This window comes from Neomonachus schauinslandi, chromosome 2, assembly GCF_002201575.2.
Source record: "Neomonachus schauinslandi chromosome 2, ASM220157v2, whole genome shotgun sequence".
NCBI lineage: Eukaryota > Metazoa > Chordata > Mammalia > Carnivora > Phocidae > Neomonachus > Neomonachus schauinslandi.
The window spans coordinates 146,887,406-146,909,268 of NC_058404.1; the positions used below are offsets into that span (position 1 = coordinate 146,887,406).

The 21,863-nt window shown below is 38.1% G+C and overlaps 1 protein-coding gene across 1 annotated transcript in view; it reads right to left on the bottom strand.

Moving 5' to 3' along the window:
* Window positions 1-21,863, bottom strand: part of SLC4A4 (solute carrier family 4 member 4) — a 346,412-nt gene that overhangs the window by 112,398 nt on the left and 212,151 nt on the right. Inside the window, exons 8-9 of the mRNA XM_021702448.1 lie at window positions 7,265-7,422; window positions 417-504 (exon numbers count right to left, since the gene is read on the bottom strand). Of these exons, the coding sequence (XP_021558123.1) occupies window positions 417-504; window positions 7,265-7,422 (246 nt within the window). The remainder of the gene's footprint in view (window positions 1-416; window positions 505-7,264; window positions 7,423-21,863) is intronic.

Genomic DNA, 21,863 nt, shown 5'->3' on the forward strand with positions numbered 1-21,863 from the left:
CCTAGGGAAAAATGCATGATCCGTTTTATTATGCATTACTTTACAGAACCCATTATTTCCGAAACAATATGATATATGGACACCTGAACTCCCAGAATGAATATATTAAAAATTTTAAGAGATAAAGCTTAAGTTAATACAGTGATTTGAACTTTTTAAAGAATATTTCACATATATCAGTTTTAAGAACTGCAAATGCTTAGAAAAAGAAAGGAACCTATATCTTATTCCAACATAAAATTTGGTTTTTTTGAAAACTGTGTAGATATCAGCTCATCTGCCATGAATGACTGTGACTCATGTCATAAAGGCTAATAACCAGATAATTCTAACTGAATAAATCATGACAGCCAATTCACAGTATGAAAACTATACAAGTGGGACGGTCACAGATCACCATGTTCCAGATCGCCTACCTCGTCAGACATCAAGGTGGCAATGGCTCTGCCAATCTCATGGTAGGACTTGGCTTTTCCCTTAGGACCTAAGAGAATGAACAAGAACCTAATGGAAGAGGAAAGAAGCAAAAGCTATAAAACACATTTCATCAAAGTTAATATACATAAAACTGAGACACGTTTATCCTAGTTGATAAAAAGCATAGGTCTGGAATACATCTTTAAAACAAAGGCAATATTCTTGGTAATATGAAAGATACTCTTTCACACTATTGTGAAACCCAAATTGTTGTTTCTTTGGAGGCAAGGAAGAATTTCACATGGAAACCCTGAGAAGTTTCCCACTGAGCAGGGAACTTCACTTTGGGAGTCATTCAATCTCTTTTTCTAAACTTTCTTCTCTCTCCATTTCTACTGACTTCCAGAATTTTGGAGAAAGCCCACTAAACACAATAACCAGAAAGACTTAGTACATCTTCAGATTTCTCTGACTTTTCCTTACTCAATATGAGCGTGACAAATGATCCTCTCCATACTTTTAAGAAATATTTCTGCTCAGAAGTGACTGGAAGTCAGCAAAAACCAAGTCCTCTACAAGTAAGCCACATGCTGAGAGCCAAAGTAAAGAAAGAGAAATACGAGAGAAATTCAAAATAAAGCATCATTCACAGACAGTTAAAATTCGTTTGTGGGTGTCCTCATTTTCCTTTCCAAACTTGTTTTCTTGATAATGCACACTCATTGCGCTACAGTAAGTAGGTCCTCAATAATGAGCTTATCCCCACTTAGGTTTGTGTCTCGACTAGGGAGGAAGAAACCGTAAGTAAGTGACTAAGAAAAAATATATAAAAGGCAACTCTGGATACACCTCTGCCTTGCTTATGATCATGTCTTACCTAACATGAAGATAGTAAGGGCAATAAAAATGATCACATCACATTTGCTCAGCTTTTTAAAGCTTGCAAAGCATTTCACACTACATATACCCCTTTGCAATAAGGACAGGCATCCTATTCCCATTTAATAGTGAGGATACTGAGGCTCAAGGAGGTCGGTAGATGAGCCAAAGATTGTGCCTAGTAAATGAGAGAGAGTAGATAGGCCTTCTCACCTCCTGTTCTTTTCAGCCCACAATTCTGCCTAATATTACCTGCCCAACCTATGACTTCCACAGGTCACTCTGGCAAAAGATGTTGTGGATACTTATTTGGGGACAAGAAATCTTAGGTAAAATTTTATGGGACCAGGGATACTATGGGACTTGCTTAATAAAATTTTGTTTTTTACTTATTTATTTATATACCTCACTTTTTTTTTTAAAGACTTATTTATTTGAGAGAGAGAGAGAATGAGAGAGAGAGCATAAGCCGGGGGAGAGGCAGAGGGAGAGAAGCAGGCTCCCTGCTGAGCAGGGAACCCGCTACGGGGCTCAATCCCAGGACCCTGGGATCATGACCTGAGCTGAAGGCTGACACTTAACTGCTTAACCGACTGAGCCACCAAGGCACCCCTACATACCTCACTTTAAATAAAAATGGGTTGACAGCAAGTACTCTTCAAAGTGTTAGGGTTTGTTCTAAAAAGCCTGAATAAATAACTTCTCTTCTTCATTATAAAATTCAATCCAAAGGGAAAAGGGGGGAAAAAAACAGAAATTAAGAATGTAAGAAGGTATCTCAAAGTTTGAATGCTTTGATTTTATACCAAAATAACCATAAAACCGTTCAATACTTATTTGCTTAGAAACCAGTTCTGGCATGAGGCGGCACACTCACTTTCAAGTGTTATCACGGTAGATGAAAAAGCAAAAGCAATCGGCAGGCATGAAAGTCTGTTCACGTATGAAGGAAGTCAATATTAAAACTGGATTTTAGTTCTTCTAATACGGAAGTTCACTCGATACTAGAACTTTTCTTTGAAGCTGGACCTAAATTATATACCACTACATACAGTATTATAAAGTGCTTCCTTATGACAGTAAAATGTACTTTACTGAAGGGACAGATCACTGATTTGAGTGCAACATATGCAAAAATATTTAACCACTAAAGCAAAATATAAATCCAATTAAGGAACACCTACAGTACTGTTCACATTCCCCAGTCCCATGTGCCTGTCTAGCAATGGCCTGCTGTCAGGCAGGGCAGTAAGAACACAGTTTTAGCCAAAGGGGGCAGATGCAGGGCAGCAAGAGAAAATATCCAACACCTGGATCCTTTACTTGACACATTTTTAAATAATGGGTTTCCTTTACCCACCATGTTTTGTTATTTTAATGTGTCTAAACATTAGTTTTTCAGTAAGACATAATATCTAAGATCTTTCCAGAACCACTCTGTACCTCTTCCTACCTTGCCCTAGCATCTCCATCATGATGATAGTTTACAAATACACATTATGGAAATATACATTTATCAACTGACACATGAATTAATTGGTTGGCTATATGGCAACAAAGCTAAAATACCATCTTGTTAGAAAGTGAGACAAATACTCGCAGTTATTAGAGGCCTCAAATATAAACTTTGGCAGATGATGGGTAACTATCCCAAGAGCTGAGAGAGTAACGGAGCCTCTAACTTCAGCCCTATGAGATGAGAGCATAGATTTCCTGTAAATATTTACTCCAGTCTCTGCTAAACAGTACCAAAGACTGAATGGAAGTAGCAGACCAATAGTGACTATAATATATATTACAGCAATAAACCCAATATAGGAGAATTATATTGTTTCAGTAACTTAAGTATAAAGGTACACTGTCTCTTTCCTGGATAATGTAATTTTTCCTTTAAAAAGACATGTATATATTATATGTAATATATAAATATTTATTAATCCATATATTTATTTATTCTTTAATGGAGAATCATCAAGTGCCCAATAGAAATAAAATGTTACATATCAGCGAAATTTTTCCATTACTCCAGTCAGGAACCATTCAATAAATTCAACCTTTTAAAATGATACAGAGAAGAAATCTAGCCATCTATAGGTAGCAGGAAACATCACCTCGGGTGAAGAATTTCATCTGTAGGAACAGAAACCCTTAAGAAGCCCCTAATTTGGATTGCACTGTTGAAATGGCGATGAGAGATCTGGAAAACTAGCAACACAGAACAACTCATCAAGTTGAAGTTCCCTCTGCCTGAAACATGTTCTTTCCCCTTTAACCCTCAAAGAGGCAAAAGCTGTTACAACTTTTATGATAGAAGTACATCTTGCCAAACTCAGCTTTTATAACGTACTGAAAACTCCTTTCATGACCCAAGCTGTTTTTTGTCAATGGACAGATGTTATTTTTAACCAGAAGCTTTTTTCTTTATTAACAAATTAGAGTAAACATCACATTTGTGTGGCTGGAAGGGCAAAGCCCATGTTGACAGCTGGGGAAAAGAAATTAATTTATGTTACTGAGTTCTTTTTATTCACTCATAACTAGAAATAAAGTCATAGTTAGAATTTTTAATAGTGCTAGTTGTTTCAAGAATCTTCATGAAGCTCCTCTACTCTTGTGAGCTTTTTCACATACCTAATTATGCTTGGGGAGGATGCCTTTAGCATTCTCCATAACAAAAATAAGTGCCAGATGATCTCTGTCCGGAACCAATGGACCATACTCACATTCACAAAATAATTATAGGCAGAAACAGAGCATAATATCAGAAAAAGAGCCAGCCTTCCTAAACCACTCAATCTTTTCAGAAAGGATGTGCACCCCCCTCCTTCCTGATATATCACAGCTATTTCTAGAATAAACTCAGCATGTACCAATCCTTTACTCCCTGCTCTCAAAACAGCAGTGAATCAAATAAGCCATTATTCATATTTAGCGGCTTTGGAAATGATGGCTAAACTGTAGCTTCCACAATAGATGCATGAGGACCACAAACCCACCATAACCAACCACATTACATACAGTAAATAGCAGCTAGAAACTGAATTGTTGGACAAGACAGAATTGAAGTAGTAGGACCTCCAACCCAATCCCTCTAATAAGATTTTCTATGGTTTTGACAATTAAGCACAAACTGCTTCTCTCAGGCAAATCATCATTTATCACATAAAATACATATTGACTTACAGTGATATCAAAAGAGTAAACAGCCTAATTTTTTAGAGGACCAGACTTACTGAATAATATTTGCCTTAAATGTGAAAATCAAGATCAGAAAAGAACAAACTGATCAGGGGCTTTTATTTTTCTTCATGGGAAAACCCTCAAGTACTTTGTTCTAATCCGTTCTACATAGCTCCTTAGATTCCCCACAAAAGCCTGGCTTCAGAGTCAGAAATCTGCAGTTCTATTTCTAGCACTGAGAGTGAATCCTCCCTTTGCCTCCAACTCTCAACTGTGAAATGGGAATAATAATAATTATCCCCTACATTGCTCATAAATACGAGTGTGTGGCAGCCTCCGTGGACAGACAGAAGATGACAGCAAGCCAAGTGTCTGCAAGATGCTGGGAAAATCATAACCATATCCTACCACGTCACCAAATATCAAAGAACAGTTGTTTGCCTTCACATGGATGGCAAGAAGGGCCCCTAAGCAGATAACGTCCACCCACCTGGCACCAGTCCAGGTGCAAGCACAAGGCTCAAGTACATTCAGCCAATAACAGGGTAACTAGAGAACCATGTGGACACTACACACAGAGAGAGCTGCTAGATCCATGCTTCTTAACAGGTGCATGGCAGTAATACTGCTTATTACAAATAGTAATAACAACAATCATAAACATAAGAGCATAACTTTCTTCCCCCTTCTTAAGGAAAAATGACAAATGATCATTACCAAATGACCACAAAACCAGACTTTTCAGGTCTCCCCACAGTAGGACAGGGTAGAGTGTTAAAGCACACCGCTGAGTACAGAAGCAGTCCTTCACAATGACTACCACATTCCTGGTGGGATTTCCTTGATTGGATTTCACAGGATGCAGCCATTGTAAATGGCCCCACATTACTCATACACAAAAAGGCTAATGAGACTCCCTACTCAGTGATTATAGCATGCACTGGTTCAGAGGACAGCAAATGGATAAAACTGTTTCCTGGAAAAATGTTAACATGCTTGGATATATTGTTCAGATTATTGCCCTGAAATAGTTTTATGACATTACTGAATTACATTCCCTTGAATTGCCGAGCTCCTTTTGTTCATTCAAATGATGCTGTATTTCACCTCTAGACTAGAAACACTCTCCTGTACAGAAGAAAAGAATGAGCCAGACAGGAGCAGATGATAAGAGGGATACACAAATAGTCATGATTTGCTACTCAATTAACTCATGTTATTGTTAAATAAAAAGCCCTTTAAAATATTTTTTACTTGTAGCTTCTAGAGAAAAACAGTAAGAAAAATGAAAATGCAAGAGCAACTTAACACTTCATGGTATGTTTTTTTCTTTCAAGCCCCAGTAAAATTAGTCCAAAGAGACATAAACAAAACCATAGGGGCACAAGAGCTGGACATTAGCCATGATCTGAGTCAGCTAGCTGTTCGCCAGGTGATTGCTCAGACAGAACTGCAAGGCTCTGCTGGAATGTTTTCAAATGAACAACCAAGTTACAGAAAACAGGCATTGTGATAATCCCATTAATTGAATATGGTATGATCATTTCCTTTGATCATTTGTCCACCGGCTGGTGGACTAATATTAACGACCAATATTATTCCCCTTTTAAGTGTCTAAGAAATATAAAAATAAGGAGAAAATATCCGTATGATAAGAAAAAATAGCCCAAATCTATGAATCGGGAGGCCATAAGGAAATGTTCTCCTTTTCCCCCCTAATCTGGGAGCCCCTTGTCTCAGTGTAGGATGCTGAAACCATTTGAGATCACTGCAGAGTCACAGCCCTTCCTGCTCACCTGAGGAAACCTAAAAGAGGCGGAAGTCACTTGTCCTTGCCCAGGACCCACAAAAAAAGCACCCGCCCCTGAAAAGTTCCTCTTCACATGATAATTTTATGATGTCAACTCGAAGATTACAAACTGCTCTTTAAACTCTTCTTCAGCACAAGCTGAAGTCAGGCATTACCTTCTGTTTACCTACGGCACTCTGTAAGTGTAGCTTCTAACTCTCTGAGCTCAGCTGCAAGGTAGATCAACTGGAGGCCTCGTAACGTGCTGTGCGGGCAGTGAGGACGTGATCCTAAGAACCGTAATGTGCTTCCTTTTAGAATAAGAACTTATGTGATACAACACATAACAGTAAAAGTGTGCAAATTTAAGTGTGCAGATTACTGATTTTTCTATATGTGTGTGTATATATGCACAGAATCACATATATACATACGTGTATGTGTATATATATATATGTACCTATTGCCAATTTTCCAATAAAACGTAGAGCAACCTAAAGCAACTCTGACCTCTGAAACATTTACCATCTGTATGATGTTGGACAAGTTACTTAAATTCTCAGACTCAGTTTCTTCATCTGTAAAATCCATATCCCTATAGTTTAGAATTTAAAAATATTATTATAAGAGGGACACCTGGCTAGCTCAGTCAGAGGGGCATGCGCCTCTTGATCTCAGGGTTGTGGGTTCAAGCCCCATGTTGGGTGCAGAGATTACTTAAAATAAATAAACTTTAAAAAAATATATATTATTGTGAGAATTAAATCAACTAATCCCTAAGAATAAACTAGTACATGGCCCAATTAATTATTAAATTGTTATTCTTACTACTCTACAAGTGCCAAGTAATTTGATAGCATGAAAGACAGGCTAAATCATTATTTCAGATTAAACCTTTCCAATATGCTTGCTCTGGATGTGTCCTCATTCTACTGATTATCTAGTCAAGACCACTCTAGAAGCACATTGTAGACCCCAGGAGGTCAGGGAGAAGCTTACCTTGTGGGCACAGGGACCTCAGTCAGGGCACCCAGCATGACTGCCTGCTGGAGCCGAACAAAGGCAATGAAAGGAGTATCCAAGAAGTCAACCTCCCCAACAAGCACGTTGGAGGCTTCTGCATCACGTGGCAGTTTTTTCATGAACTTATTCTTCAGCTGCATGGGAAAAGCCAAGAATACACAACTTATTTCCAGAGAAGGGAACAAGAAGAGACACTCCATATATCACTCAAGGAAATTCCTTTATATGAGTCTACACACAACAGGCTCTAGCTAGCCATTTTTTCTAATATGTTTAGCCATTCTATTATAAAAAACATTACTCTGTACTTTGGATTCAAAAATATTGAGGGTATAATCACATGGCTTACATATAAAAAATGTTTACATATAAAACAATTCATTTATTTTTCACTCACTTAGTAAACATATGTTGAGAGTCTACTATGAGCCAGGCATTGATCTAACCCCTAGGGATACAGGGATAGATCAACAAATTACATCTTCCTTGGGTCATATTTCACCAGAGGAGAAATAAAATATGATTTAAAGTAGTGATAAGTGCTAAGAAGGAAAAATAAAACAGGTTAGAGGGTACTATTTTAGACAGGGTAGTCAGGGAAAGCCTCTGAAGAAGTACATTTTACACTGGATTGAGGGGATAAGCCATGCAAAGATCTGCTCAAAGAACATTCTAGGCAAAGAGAACAGCAAGTGCAAAAGCTCTGAGGCAGAAAAGAACTTGGTAGAGAGGTATAGTGAGAAAGTTGAGTGCGGTGGGAGATAAAGGAGCAAGGAAGAGAAAATAGCAGCAAATGAAGTTGCATAGGTAAGGGGGGGGGCAGGTGGTAAGAACCTTGAAGGCCACAGTAAGGAGTTTGGGATGTTTTAGGTGAGTCTTGCCTACTAAAAATCCAGGTGGAAAGGTGGCATAGGAGGACATCCATTTAGAAGATATTAACACATAAACAGAATTTAGGACCATGAGACAGGACGACACAAGCTTGAGTGTGAGTGTAGATAGAGAAGAGGGATAAGACCTAAACCCTGGGCCACTTTATTTTTTATAGGGATGGGAGGAGATCTCAGCAGAGGACACCCTCACAGAGCAGCCAGTGAGGTTGGAGGAAAACCAGGATATGCCAACAATCAGGTGGAGAAAGGGCTCAATTAAGAGAGTATATCAGCTGAGTCACAGGCTGCTGAAAGTTCAAATAAGATGAGAACCAAGAATGGACCAATGAATTCGTCAAGATGGAGGTGCCGGGTGATCTTGACAAGAGCAGTTATGGTGGCCACCAGGGTGCCCAGTGAAGAAGTGGAGACAGGCAGTAGAGAGAATTATTTTGAGAAATATTGCTACCAAGAAAAGGCAAGGAACAGGAAAGTAGGTAAAGGAAAACATAAAATAGAGAATTTCTTTTAAATGGCAAGTGTGCTAACACCTTGGAATGTTAATGAGACAGATTACTGCTGCGGGAGATACAGGGGACAACCACAAAAGTAGTTCAAGCAACCTTGAACTATGGAAAAGAGAACTGAGAAGTGAGCTAGGGAGGAAGTGGGGAAGGGTATGTGGAAATTTGAGGAGAGGGGTAAAGGTATAAAGAGATTTTCTTGGGGAGGAAAGGTTGCTTCTTATGGTCACTTGGGAAGCTTATCTTGTAGGTGTTATTTGTCCCTTTCCTGGCCTTCCCCAAGTTCTACTTAGAACAGGCCTGTTCAGGCACTCTTCAATGAGTGGGAAACACCTCCCACAGCTCAAGGAAAACATTTCAACAATCGTGGAAGGATGGAGATAAGAATTTTGCAGGACCATATGAAAGGGACCAACTTCTGATATATACTAATCATCAATATAAATGCCCCTCCCCTTAGGTCAAAAGTTACCAGTGAACTCAGTACTTTTTGCCATGAATTACTGCTGAGAGAGGAAATGGCAGACATGGCCCAATTTTCCCCATTAATAAACTGAGGGTTTTAGAGGGGATGGGGGTGGGGGGATGCGTTAGCCCAGTGATGGGTATTAAGGAGGGCACATATTGAATGGAGCACTGGGTGTTATAAACAAACAATGAATCATGGAACACTACATCAAAAACTACTGATGTAATGTATGGTGATTAACATAACATAATAAAATAGAATTAAAAAATAAAAAATAAAAAGGTTACAGTAAAAAAAGTTATAGGAGTTATAGTAACAATTTCCATTTATAGAGTTTTCTTTTTCTTTTTTTTCTTTTTTTTTTTTTGGTAAGCTCTACACCCAATGTAGGGCTTGAACTCATGATCCTGAGATCAAGTCTCACATGCTCTACCTGTGGAGCCACCCAGGCACCCCCATCTGCAGAGTTTTTAATTGGGGAAAATAAGTGACATGAGAAGTAATCCCTAAAACTCCATCACCCTTGTTAGCATTTTTGTAGAATTTTTTAAATTTGGTACTGCACATAAGAAGAAAGCTGTGAGGCAAAAAGCAAGGACGTCAGGGCTAATAATTTAGTGGAAACAAACAACATACAAAAAAGCAAAGGAAGATATTTAGATGTTAGGAACATGACTACTTCTAAGCAGTAAGGGAATTTTCCAAAGTTTATACCATTAGTCCTCCAAGAAATGTTAATATTTTTTTAAAAATCTATTTGATTCTATAAATAGTTAAAGAGCAGCCATGGGAAGGGTCTAAAAGCATCAAATTGCCAAAACTGTTATTATCACCTAAGGAAGTTGCAGTAGTGAACTGTTTTCTAAAACACAGAGTACAGTATAGGGTATGGCTAAGTGGCACAAACGTCTAACAAAATATCACTGCTAGAATAATCTTCCTCAGGGTCTTTCCAGAGAGTTCCCATTACCAACAGCTCTATATAATAATCTGATTTTATTTCCCATTCTCTTCAGCACACTCTTTGCTCTATCTAGTTAGGCAGGTAATCTGATAATCCTATTCTATTTTATGTAGTTAGACTCCCACACACATTATAAAAATTTCCTTTCCACATTTCTACCTTTTCTAAACATCCTTCTACCTCCTCTAAACATCAAGCATGAGCCATTTAACCATCTCAGCCCCACTTTCTTGGGAACTCTGGAAGCACTCACTTCTGAATCATACTTTTGAAAGCTTAAGTCTTTTCCCCAAATTTCCTGAGGTTTAGAATAGTTTATCCCCCATTGTACTGGATACCTACTTTGCACATAATTCAGCTGTAATAAATATTATGAATGGAAAGAATGAACTCTGTAGCACTAAAAATCAGACCAAAAACCATCAAATGCCCAGGAAAGTTAGCTTCCCAAGGCTCACTCTAGAATCCGTGTCCAAATCTGTCACTAATAAACTACCTGACTCAGAACACATGCAGAATAGCCTACAGTCAATTATATTCCTCCACAAAATGTCTTAGAGTACTATGTTACATTTACTGAGATTATCATACCCATATTGGAAAATTAGGAGTGTATTTTTAAGGCCAAAGGACGTAAACTATATTCTATATGCTCTAAAGAGATGTAGTTCTAAAGACATGTTCCTTCAGATCAGCAGATCTCAAACTGTGTTTGTGAAATGCTAGTGTTCTCAGAGAAACTAATAGCTTTTCTAAAATGAACATGTATGGTATCTGAGGTACCTAAGAACTCAGCCCCTGAGTGGCTCTTTCCTATCTATTACACACTCCCTGGGTGAGCTCATCAAATCTCATGCCTTTAAACACCTTCTATATGCTGATGACTCACACATTTCTATCTTCAGCCAGGACCTCCTCCCTGAACTCCAGACCTGTAACATCTCCACTTGGATGTCTAATAGGCATTTCAAACTTCACTTATCCAAAAACTGAGCCCCCACCCCCAGTAGTCTCCTCAAACTGGCTCTTTCTGCAGTCTTCCTCATCTGGCTAATGGTTACCATTCTTTCATTGCTAAGGCCAAAATCTTGCTGTCATCTTAGACACTTACCTTCCTCTCACACCCCATGCCCATTCTATCAGCAAATCCTATTGGATCCACATTCAAAGTATACCCAGAATCTGATCATTTCTCACCACCTTCACTGCCTCTACCTTCGTCCACTATCATCTGCTATGATCATCTCTCTCTCCTGGATAATGGCATTGGCTTCTTGGCTGGATTATCTGCTTCTGCTCTTGCCCCCCGTCAATTCACCAAAGTAGCCACAGCAGTCAAATCAGAAGTCAGATCCTGTCATTCCTCTTCTCAAACCCCGGGGGGGAAGGCAATGCTGTCAGGACAAGTCACAACCCCAGCATCATCTGGCTCCTTATCAGCAACCTGACCTTATTTCCTACTGCTCTCTCCCAGTCTTCCCCATGCCCACTACTCCAGACTCCATGTCCTCCCTCAAACATGCCAGGTACACTCTAACCTCAGGGCCTTTATACTTGCTGTTGCTTCCCAATGTAATGTCTGCATGGTTTCCTCTCTTACTTTCTTTGGATTTTTATTTAAAAGTCACCTTTTCATCAATGAGTCTTTCCCTGGCCACATTAGTTAAAATATCAGCCTTCTTCTACCCACAGATTCTTTTTACTCCTCTTTCCTGCTTTATTTTTTCCTTCTTTGTACTTATCACAAACATGCCGTGTTTTACCTATCGTCTTTATTATCTGCCTCCCCACTAGAAAGTTCCATGAAGGTATTAATATCCATCTATTTTGTTCAGTGTTGTATCTCTAATGCCTTGAAGAGTGCCCGAAGAGAAAGGTTGAATAAATATCTGTTGACTGGATGAATGGTGGTTACTATTTCTGCTCTTCCCAGTAAGCTGTTCAAACTCCTCTCTTAAAGGTTCTGGACATAACCACTGACAAGGTCATCTCAATGGACAAAAGGCCTGGATACAGCCAATCTTAGTAAACTCCTCCCCTGATAACAGTGACTGGCCCAAAGGATGGATGTGTGACTCAGGCAGGAACCAAATCCTTGTGGGAAATTAATATTTTACTTGTATAAAAATCAGCATTTTCCCTTTCACCTGAGGTTATTCCCCTCCATGTTGAAAGGGCCTGTCATAGGACTGTCCACACTAGGAGAGAATGAGGTCAGCACCCAAAAGGAAACAGACAAAAGCAAGAGAGAAAAATGGATGAAAAGAGAGATTGCTGAGTCCCAAGTCCCAGGCCCCGAGGTCCTGCAGCTTCTCCATTCTGTGAATGCATCAAGAATTCTTACTTGTTACATAAGCCAGAAAATTCCATATTGGGTTTAAATTAATTTGAGGTGATTTCTGTCTACTTAAGAGTCCAGACCCTTTGCAAAAATGTATTTGTCAAATAAATTTGAGGAATACAAGTTAAATAAGATTAAATGTTTCTATACTACAGATATTCTCAGAGCCCTGAATATGCCTATATGCCTAGGAATGCTTTATCTACTACTAGGAGATAAATAAGGCACATTATGATATGAAAACAGATTTTTAAAATGCTATTTGGACAAATTTTCTCACTTCCCATTTAAATCCACTCTCAACTCCATTTAATTCTCTTCAAACTTTATGGATGCCTATAATGTTTAATGCCTGGTAGTGGGCGGCAGATAGACCCTACTCTAAGAAAAAATTACAAACATTAAACAAAAAGGTAAAGAATAACCAGAAACTAAGAGAACAATAACAGATAATGAAAGCAAGAACAGAATCTAGGGCTTTCAAATCAGGTTAAAAATCACCCAATAAATTCATCTGGATTGAATTCGAAAGATAAAGTTTGGCATTCCTTTCCTATAGATCACTAGTTGCTTCTCCAAGGGATACACAGCTATGAGAACACACACAGTGAATACGAATTCCTTTACCCAAACTTGATCTCAAAGAAATCTATTTCAAATGGCTGTTATGTGGAGCTACAACTGGAACACCACCAACTCTGTGAATCCAGATGTGTGCATTTCAAATGCCTTTTATACTAGCGTGCATTCTTTCTTCCAGAGTAAGATCTTGCTATAAATACTCAGAAGTATATGGCTTGCCCTCTGCCATTCATGTTCATTTTTATAATTTCTTATATGTCCTTACTTTCTGAGTGGTGTTCTAAGACTCAGGGATCACAGTATTAGCATACCAAGAAACTAGAGATTATAACAAAGCAGAACAAGTAGGCTGATTATGAAAGAGATGGGTTACTTGGGATGATGGCTCTGTGAGATGATGCAAAGTTACTCACACAAGTGATATGTACCATATATAGCTAATTGAAAAGTCTATCTTCTGTATTCTATTCAGGTCCTAGATTCTCCTGCCATCTTCCATGAAGGCAGTTTTTAGGTTTTCTGTATGGGACCCATTACTAAGTAATGGCTAACCAATGTTAACTGACTGGGATGACCATTTGATTAACACTGTGTCCTCCTAGCCTCCTTACTATCACCCTCAGACCAACAGCATCACCTGGTAAGTAGGTCTAGACTATCATATTATTCCCAGTCACGTAAGTCATTTAAACCCTACCTCTTTTTGCCTGCCATTATTAGCATATGCTAAAATAAGTGCATCTGTTATGAAGTGTCATTTTTAACCAGGAGTACTCATAGCTTGTCATTTGAATCTGATTTATTAGAATGGATCCTATGGGCTGTTCAATGTCCTTACTACAAGTGATGTTTTAAAAATCATGTAAACTTGAGGATACTTTCTCATTATTTTTACAAAGCTTACACCTACTGCTACTGCATTCTATACATTCTCTTTTCCTCTCAATGAGAATAAGTTTAATCTTCCAATCTGTACTTATTTTCAATTCACCCTGCTTAATGAATCATGTCTGCATGCTAACATCCACCTGCTTTCCTGGGTAAAGAGCTTATTCCTGGCTTTCTTATTGGTGTTCCTTCTTACCTTCTTTTCTTCTTCTTAGCTTATTTTTTCTTCTTCCTGCTGATTCCCCCCTTTCCGTTCTCTCTGAAAATTGCTAGCTCTTATTCCTTCCCAAACAAACTCATCTGCTAAGCTCACTACAGATCACTCTGGGACCATGTCCTCCCACTGCAAAGAAATCTTAGTGGTAAAGTAGGGTCACCACACCTATCAGTTTCTTTATGGCAGTCCCAGTTTACCCCATTTCCTGATATAATTATTAATACTACCTTCTTTCATTCTCAAAAGTGTCTTGTGCTAAAAAAAATTATATGGTCCCCCTATATTTTAATCTCACTGAGGCTGACTCTTGAGCAGTGCCTAAGATATGGCATTGGAGAATAAATCCATGCTGTGGAACCTTTAGGATTCAAGGAACTTAAAAGTATGAGAGAACGCCTAGGTCAAACAGCATCTTGGTAAATTATTTCCGCTACTTGAGTATAAATTTATTCATTTACTATATGCAAACAATATTAACTGTTAGGGTAGGAAAAAAGTGCTCTCTCACTCACCAGAGTGAGATGATTCTGCCTCTGTCCGCTCCCTTTCTCTACACCTTGGGGGATGGAAATGGCCAATTTGATGGAGCAGAGTTTGACAAATTCATTGGTACTTTTTTCCAATGGGAAGGTTACAGTGCCTTGAAGACAAGAAGCAAGCTAACTGTTCTCTGTTACAAAAAGATAAGTGAATGGATTTAAAAAGAGAGAGAGAGAGACCCGACATCTTCATCCCTGTGGCTCGTTAGGTAAGGAGACTCAGAATCTGTTTCATAGGCTCAACTACATTTCTCTATCATAACACATGGCTCTTAAGTCTATGAATCCCAGGATTTAGAGTCTGTGTGGGTGGTTGTAGGCCTGGAGCTGTGTATTTAGTGAACTAAAAATGTCCAACCTAAAAAAATGTTCCTAAGAGACTTCACTTTCAGCTATGGTGAACTAGCTTGCATCACACCAACCCTTCCAGCAAGAAAAACTGAAGAATTTTTGTAATCTGCTTAAAGGCACCAGAAAGTTACAGTGACATTAAAAACTTGAGGAACCAATATCCTTGAAAAAGGAAACTGCATAAAGGTGAGGCTAAATTCAGCTCTGCTTTTCTACTAAAGGCATTTGATGATTCCTAAGTAGCTGCAGAGCTTCAGAAATTGAGCAGAGCCTTCAGCAGCTTCAAAATAATGGCCAAGCATGCCAGGCATTTAGTTGGGACCTCTAAAGGACAAGATCCAAGGCTTAAGGGCAAACTAGTAATAGACTAATCCACATAAAGACCGAAACCCAGCTTCCAATCAGCTCAATTCCAGACTGAATATTAGGGTGACCTGACCTCACCTAAATGCCAGCCAAAAGCAAAAGAAATAAACTCTGAAGAAAGAGAATATCATCCTGAGTATCAAATTATCTCTACTATGTACATATTATATCAGAATTATAATCAGAATTACTAGGCATACTAGCAGATAAAATCAAATGACTGGGGCCCAAGAGAAAGCAAAACCAGAAATTAGAAACAAAGGAGAACTTCATATTGTAATTATCAGACACACTTTGAAATAACAGTAATATTTTTAAAATATTGATTACAACATGGAGAATTTCAGCAGAATCATATTTAAAAACAAAGTAGATTTCTTGGAGATTAAAAGATGCATTATTGATTTATTAAAGTCAGTATTACTCATAATATAAAAATATGACATATCAAAATTTGTAGAATATAAGCATGTGCATTGGATAAAATTCATGGCCTTAAATGCAAATATTACAAAAGAAGGAAAGCCAAAGTTTGATGATCTAAATATATATCTCAAGAAGTGAAAATAAACCAGAAAATGAAACTCAAAGAAGGTATAAAGTAGAAAATAATAAAAATAAGAAAATAAATCATGACAAAGAAAACAAACATACTATGCTGGTCATGTTCTATTTCATAATCTGAGTAACAATTATAAATATGTGTTCACAATGTGAAAAATCATCAAGTAGATTTATGATTTATAAACGTCTGTATATGTAAATCACCCACATATATTTTACTGTAATAAAATATTTATACTACAATGAGTTTCTTAATAAATAAACTATTATTTCATTGCAAATCTGGCTTACATGGAGTTCTCCCTTGGCAGAAAATCCTTAAAGGAAATCAAGGACAGTGAAAACTAAAACCATATTCCATAGCCCTAACTCATAAAGGCTTTTGTAAAGATTGGACGAGATAAGAGGTAAAATACCTGGCAACATATAAAAAACAAAAATATGGGGCTCACTCCTTTCCCATTCTTTTTGGTTTCTCCAACATGGAAAGTAAACCTCCTTACTGTCTTCACTCTTCCTATCTTGCATATCAGGGGGACCCCCTGACTGTGTTATATCTGAGGTGATATATGCCTGCCTTTATTTTCCAATAGTATATAAACCGTTAATAGGCCACTACTCAACATGAATATAATATAACCTAATCAAGTACACTGTCCTCAGGTTAAAATTAGCTTCCACCAGTGTTGGCATGAAGAAGCAGACCATCAAAAGTAGCCTTGTGAAAATGAATCCCTGGGATAATCTTTGAAATACGTTTGACCTACCAAAAACTATGGATATTACTTGGAGTAAACCTATAGTCTCAAACTCTGGGAATCCTGGAGTAATGGCTGGAAACCAGTGAGTGCCTAGAGCTGGCTTCTGTGGTTAACTGAAGACTGTCCTTATCTCCCATCCTCCTCCCCACTTTCCAGCAGCCCTCTCATCCCACATACAAAGAAGAGAGCTGATCTGAAATAGTCAAATTCTAAGTCAATTAGCCTATACCAGCTTTTCCCCCAGGTACGGGGAAAATAGTTATTCTTGCCAAAAGCTCTATTCTGGCCTTTCTTCATAGTTAGGGGTTCCCAGTGTAAAAGCAGGCCTACTCTTGTGTTCCAAATACAAGGAGCTTGTTTTGCTTCCATGCTCTTCCTAGTTCACCAGGGTTGTACATTGGGGTTTGCAGCCAAAGCCTCAGCCAGTAATAAAAGAATTCTTGGCCTTTGTTTCCCTGTGTACACACTTCCCTTGATGATCTTCTAAAAACAGTGTTGGACTGAGGACAAGGGTTTGGTGTTTCTGAACTGCGTGGACAAACACCATCTCTTCAACATACCCCAGCCCTCCATTCCTAAATCTCATTTCTTTCTTATAAATTGTGTGGTTGCCCAACTTGGAAATGGCAGAAGGAGGAAAATGATAAGAATTACTGTTTCATAAGCTTAAACAGGTATTGCGTTTTATTTCAAAACCACATAAGAAAAAAGCATCTTAAACTTTTCTGTTACATGAAGATATCCTTTACTCATCCCTTAAGCTAATTTGTGGGACTTTCTTGGTCTAATAGACAGAACTACTGGAATAATTTCTACACACATTTTTTTGTTTTGTTTTTAATGGAAGCTCTGATTGCCCTTTAGGTTATCTTCAAGCTGTGATTTAGAAGAATATCTCCAAAGGCTAAATTTAAAAACTATTGCCCCAATGTATAAGAGGCCTTAAAAAGGGGGGGGGGGTAGCTATTGCTTGATCACCTACAGATTCCAAAATCTAGGCAATCACTTATAATGTTATTGGTACTGAATATTTATGACATGATCTGAGATTTCCAGAGTGTATAAAATATGAAAGAGTGCAAACAAAGTCATTAACTAAGACAAGATGCCAAAAGGCTCTGTGGCTACATGTTTTTACTTTTTGAACACTCTCGTCCTTTCGTTTATTCCATTTCTTAAAATACAAAATGAAAACAGTCCCCTGAGGGTGAAAATTTGATTTTCTAATTTTTCCTTCCAAATATAGACATCTTACCACCATTAATGCAAATGATTCTGCAAAGCAGCACATTCACAAATGGCTATTAAACTAAATATAACATTAAGTACAATCCATTAGTTCTGATTTCCTAAATAGGATGAAATTTCAAGTACTGACCTAGTTTGAAATCAACTTGTCAAAATCTCTAGTCACATTTTCTTATGTCTTCCATCATTAAAAAATCATACTGTCAATACGCTTATAGCTATTTACAGTCTTTAAAACACTTTCACAATTACTACCTTACTTGAATTCTTATAGCAAGCTTATGAGAAATATATTATTAAACCATTTTCCAGGTGAAAGAAACTGAAGTTCAAGAAGGTGAAGGGACTTCATGAAACTCATACAGCTAAATGGTCAAGCCAGGACATGAATTCTAACTTTTAATGCTCTGTTCACTTCACTACACTGTGAAACCCTTAAATTTCTGATGAATATATTTTGCTGCCTAAAATTTAGAAGAGAGTGCTCTGAAATTTCTATATCTCTTACACAGGGACACCTGGGTCGCTCAGTCAGTCAGTTAAGCGGCTGCCTTCAGCTCAGGTCATGATGGGGGGGGGTCTGGGGGTGGAGCCGCTCCCCCTGCTTGTGCTGCCTGCCTCCCTCTCCCTCCCTCCTCCTTCCCTCCCTCTCTCTGACAAATAAATAAAATCTTTAAAAAATAAAAAAATTAAAATAAAATAAAATAAACCTCTTATACAGAAAACCAATGTCAAGCACCTACAATAGCTTAGGCTCTGTACAGATAATCTTTAAAAATTTTAATTGAGCACATTTTAAAGCATTTAACAGGATTTAATTACATAAAATAAAATGGGTCAGAGAGAGAGAAAGAAGGTAGAAAACCCAAATATGGAGAACAGCATCTTAAAAAGTATTTAAAGTAAATCAAGAACCTGTAAACTCCAGGTGCTAGTTGGGTTAAGTAATGTTTCTAGAAGTTATTTTTCCTCTTTTATTGCTGTGTCATGAATTCCACTGTACATATAAGCAGGTCACCTACTTCATGCATTAAGGAAGGAGACTTGAAATACTCATTAATCTATTTGGTGGGAAATGCCCTTTGCCTGGATGCCTGCCCTCCCTGCTCTGTCCCTTCGATGCTAAATACAACTTATGCCTCCAAACTCTAGCCAAGAATTACAAGGAGAGTAAGTTTGACCTTGACGCCCCCAACTTTCCCTAACATTGTTCTACCACAGGACCCTAGCCTTCCCTCTGTGATTATACTTATCACAATGCATTCAGTGATTGACTTGGCTGTGACTTTTATTAGAAAAGCACCTTTAAAAAGGGTTCTGGGCACCTGGGTGGCTCAGTCAGTTGAGCATCCGGGACTCTGGGTTTTGGCTCAGGTCTGTGATCTCATGGGTATTGGGATCAAGCCCCATATCAGGCTCCGCACTCAGTGGGGAGTCTGCTTGAGGGTTTCTCTCCCTCTCCCCCTCCCCCCCACGCTCTAATAAATGAATAAATCTTTAAAAAAATAAAAATAAAAAATAAATAAAAAGGGTTCTAAAGTACCCTATAATAAGGAACCATGCATTATTCTACTTTGTTCCCCTGTCCCTTATAAGGGCATAGCCTTGCAGTAAATGTTCACTAAATGTCTATTAAAGGCACAGAATCTATGTGACCACACCTGTCTTGTAGTGTTCTTAGACTCTACATAAATACAGATGAGGACACTGAAGGTCCAGGAAAGGTGCTCCCATTTGGTGGTAACAAACTTGAAAAAGTCTCTGAAGAAGCAAAGAGCCTTTACTGGTTCTAAAACTTAAGAGCATAGGTCAATGAAAAATAACTTTTATATTTAGGTTGCTTGGTAGCTACCATTCATTGTTTTTTGTTTGTTTCTTTGTTTCATTTTGTTTTGTTTTTAAATCCCTGTTAAAGTGCCTTAAAGTCCTACCCTTCTCTGGGAATTATCAGGAAAATTTTGAGAAGGAGTCCTGCTTTCGAAGAATAGTTACACATTGAATTCCTTCCTAATTTAGAATTTCAAATCCCTATTTGATAAAACTGCATTCGAAAAGCACCATCACCAAGAGGCACAATGGCCTTCAATAATGATTTTTAAATTATTAAGAGTAATACTAATCTGTGGAAAGAGCCGAAATGCCCTTCAACAGATGAATGGATAAAGATGTGGTCCACATATACAATGGAATATTACTCAGCCATCGGAAAGGATGAATACCCAACTTTTACATCAACATGGATGGGACTGGAGGAGATTATGCTAAGTGAAGTAAGTCAAGCAGAGAAAGTCAATTACCATATGGTTTCACTTACTTGTGGAACATAAAGAATAGCATGGAGGACATTAGGAGAAGGAAGGGAAAAATGAAGCGAGGGAAATCAGAGGGGGAGATGGACCATGAGAGACTATGGACTCTGAGAAACAAACTGAGGGTTTCAGGGGCGGGGGGTGGGGGGGTTAGCCTGTTGATGGGTATTAAGGCGGGCACACACTGCATGGAGCACTGGGTGTTACACGAAAACAATGAATCATGGATCACTACATCAAAAACTAATTATGTATTTATTGTATGGTGACTAACATAATAAAATAAAATTTAAAAAAAATTTTAAAAAAAAGTAATACTAATGATTACTAACATTTTTAAATCAATAGTTCCTGGCCAGATCAGACCAGGAACTTTGCATGAGTTATCTTATTAAATTCTCACCACATTTCTATCGGCAAGTTATTGTTGTCACTATTTACCATGAGGAAATGAGACTTAGAGATAACATGACCTAAGATCATGAAACTAGAAAAGGCAGAGTAAGGATTCAAACCAAAGTCTGTCTATCTCCAGAGTCCAAGCTTTATCATGCTAAGCTCAGTGACTGTTCTCCAGCTGTTCATATCCAGGTAGAGAGAAGGAATAAGCTTTGGGGTCAGAGCTGTAAGCAAACCTCAGTCCTTCCTCCTCCTAGTTGTGGAACAATGGGCAAATGACTTCATTTCTCTAAGCTGATTTCCTCATCCATAAAATGGGGGCAATAAATGACCACATCATAGAAAATAAGAGGTGTAGATGAATGATGTCTGAAAGTGGTTAAGCACAGTGCTAAGCTAGTAACAGGCCCCTCAAAAATGTGTTAAATGGAGGAATATTATGAGACTCTGAACCAAGAGAACATCAGTGGGGATGGAATGTTGAAAAGAGATTTGAGAAACAGGAAAAGGCAGAACATACAGGATTTTTGGAATGCCTGGATAGAGCGGGAAGGAAGAGTCTAGAATGACACACAACATTAGAACTATGTTTTTTCAAATGTCCAATGCTCCCTAACATCAAAAACAAATATTTCACCAATACTGATGAACAACAAATTCACCACTAAAATTTTGGCTGAGCACTAAAAATAACCTGCACCCTAAAGTTTCATTTTATTTTAACCTAAGCAATAGAATGGTAATAATAATTATTATCATGTTAGAGCTTTAACAACATCCTAGAATATATGGGGAAGAGGTAACTGGCACAATAAAATTTTTCTCTCCCAAAGGAATAAAGTAAAAGACAGATTGGTACCATATTTAATTCAGATACAACTTTCTGAATTTTAGGAAGAAATCTCTTCCCCAGTTTGCATCACAGTCTTAAGTACATATATCCATCTAGTACAGTGCTTTTGTAGACAAGTTAATTCTACCAAGTTTAAAGATACATGGCTTTTTAACTAGAGAAGGTGCAGAGACACCTTCCCCAGGGTACGGCTGAAAAATCAGATAAATAGAAGGTTGACAAGAACATGGGTGGATGAGTGCAGCTATATAGTAAAACAAACATAATTCCTCACAATAACAGGGCCATTTTATCTGCATTCCCTCAAAATGACACACTTGTCCTTGAA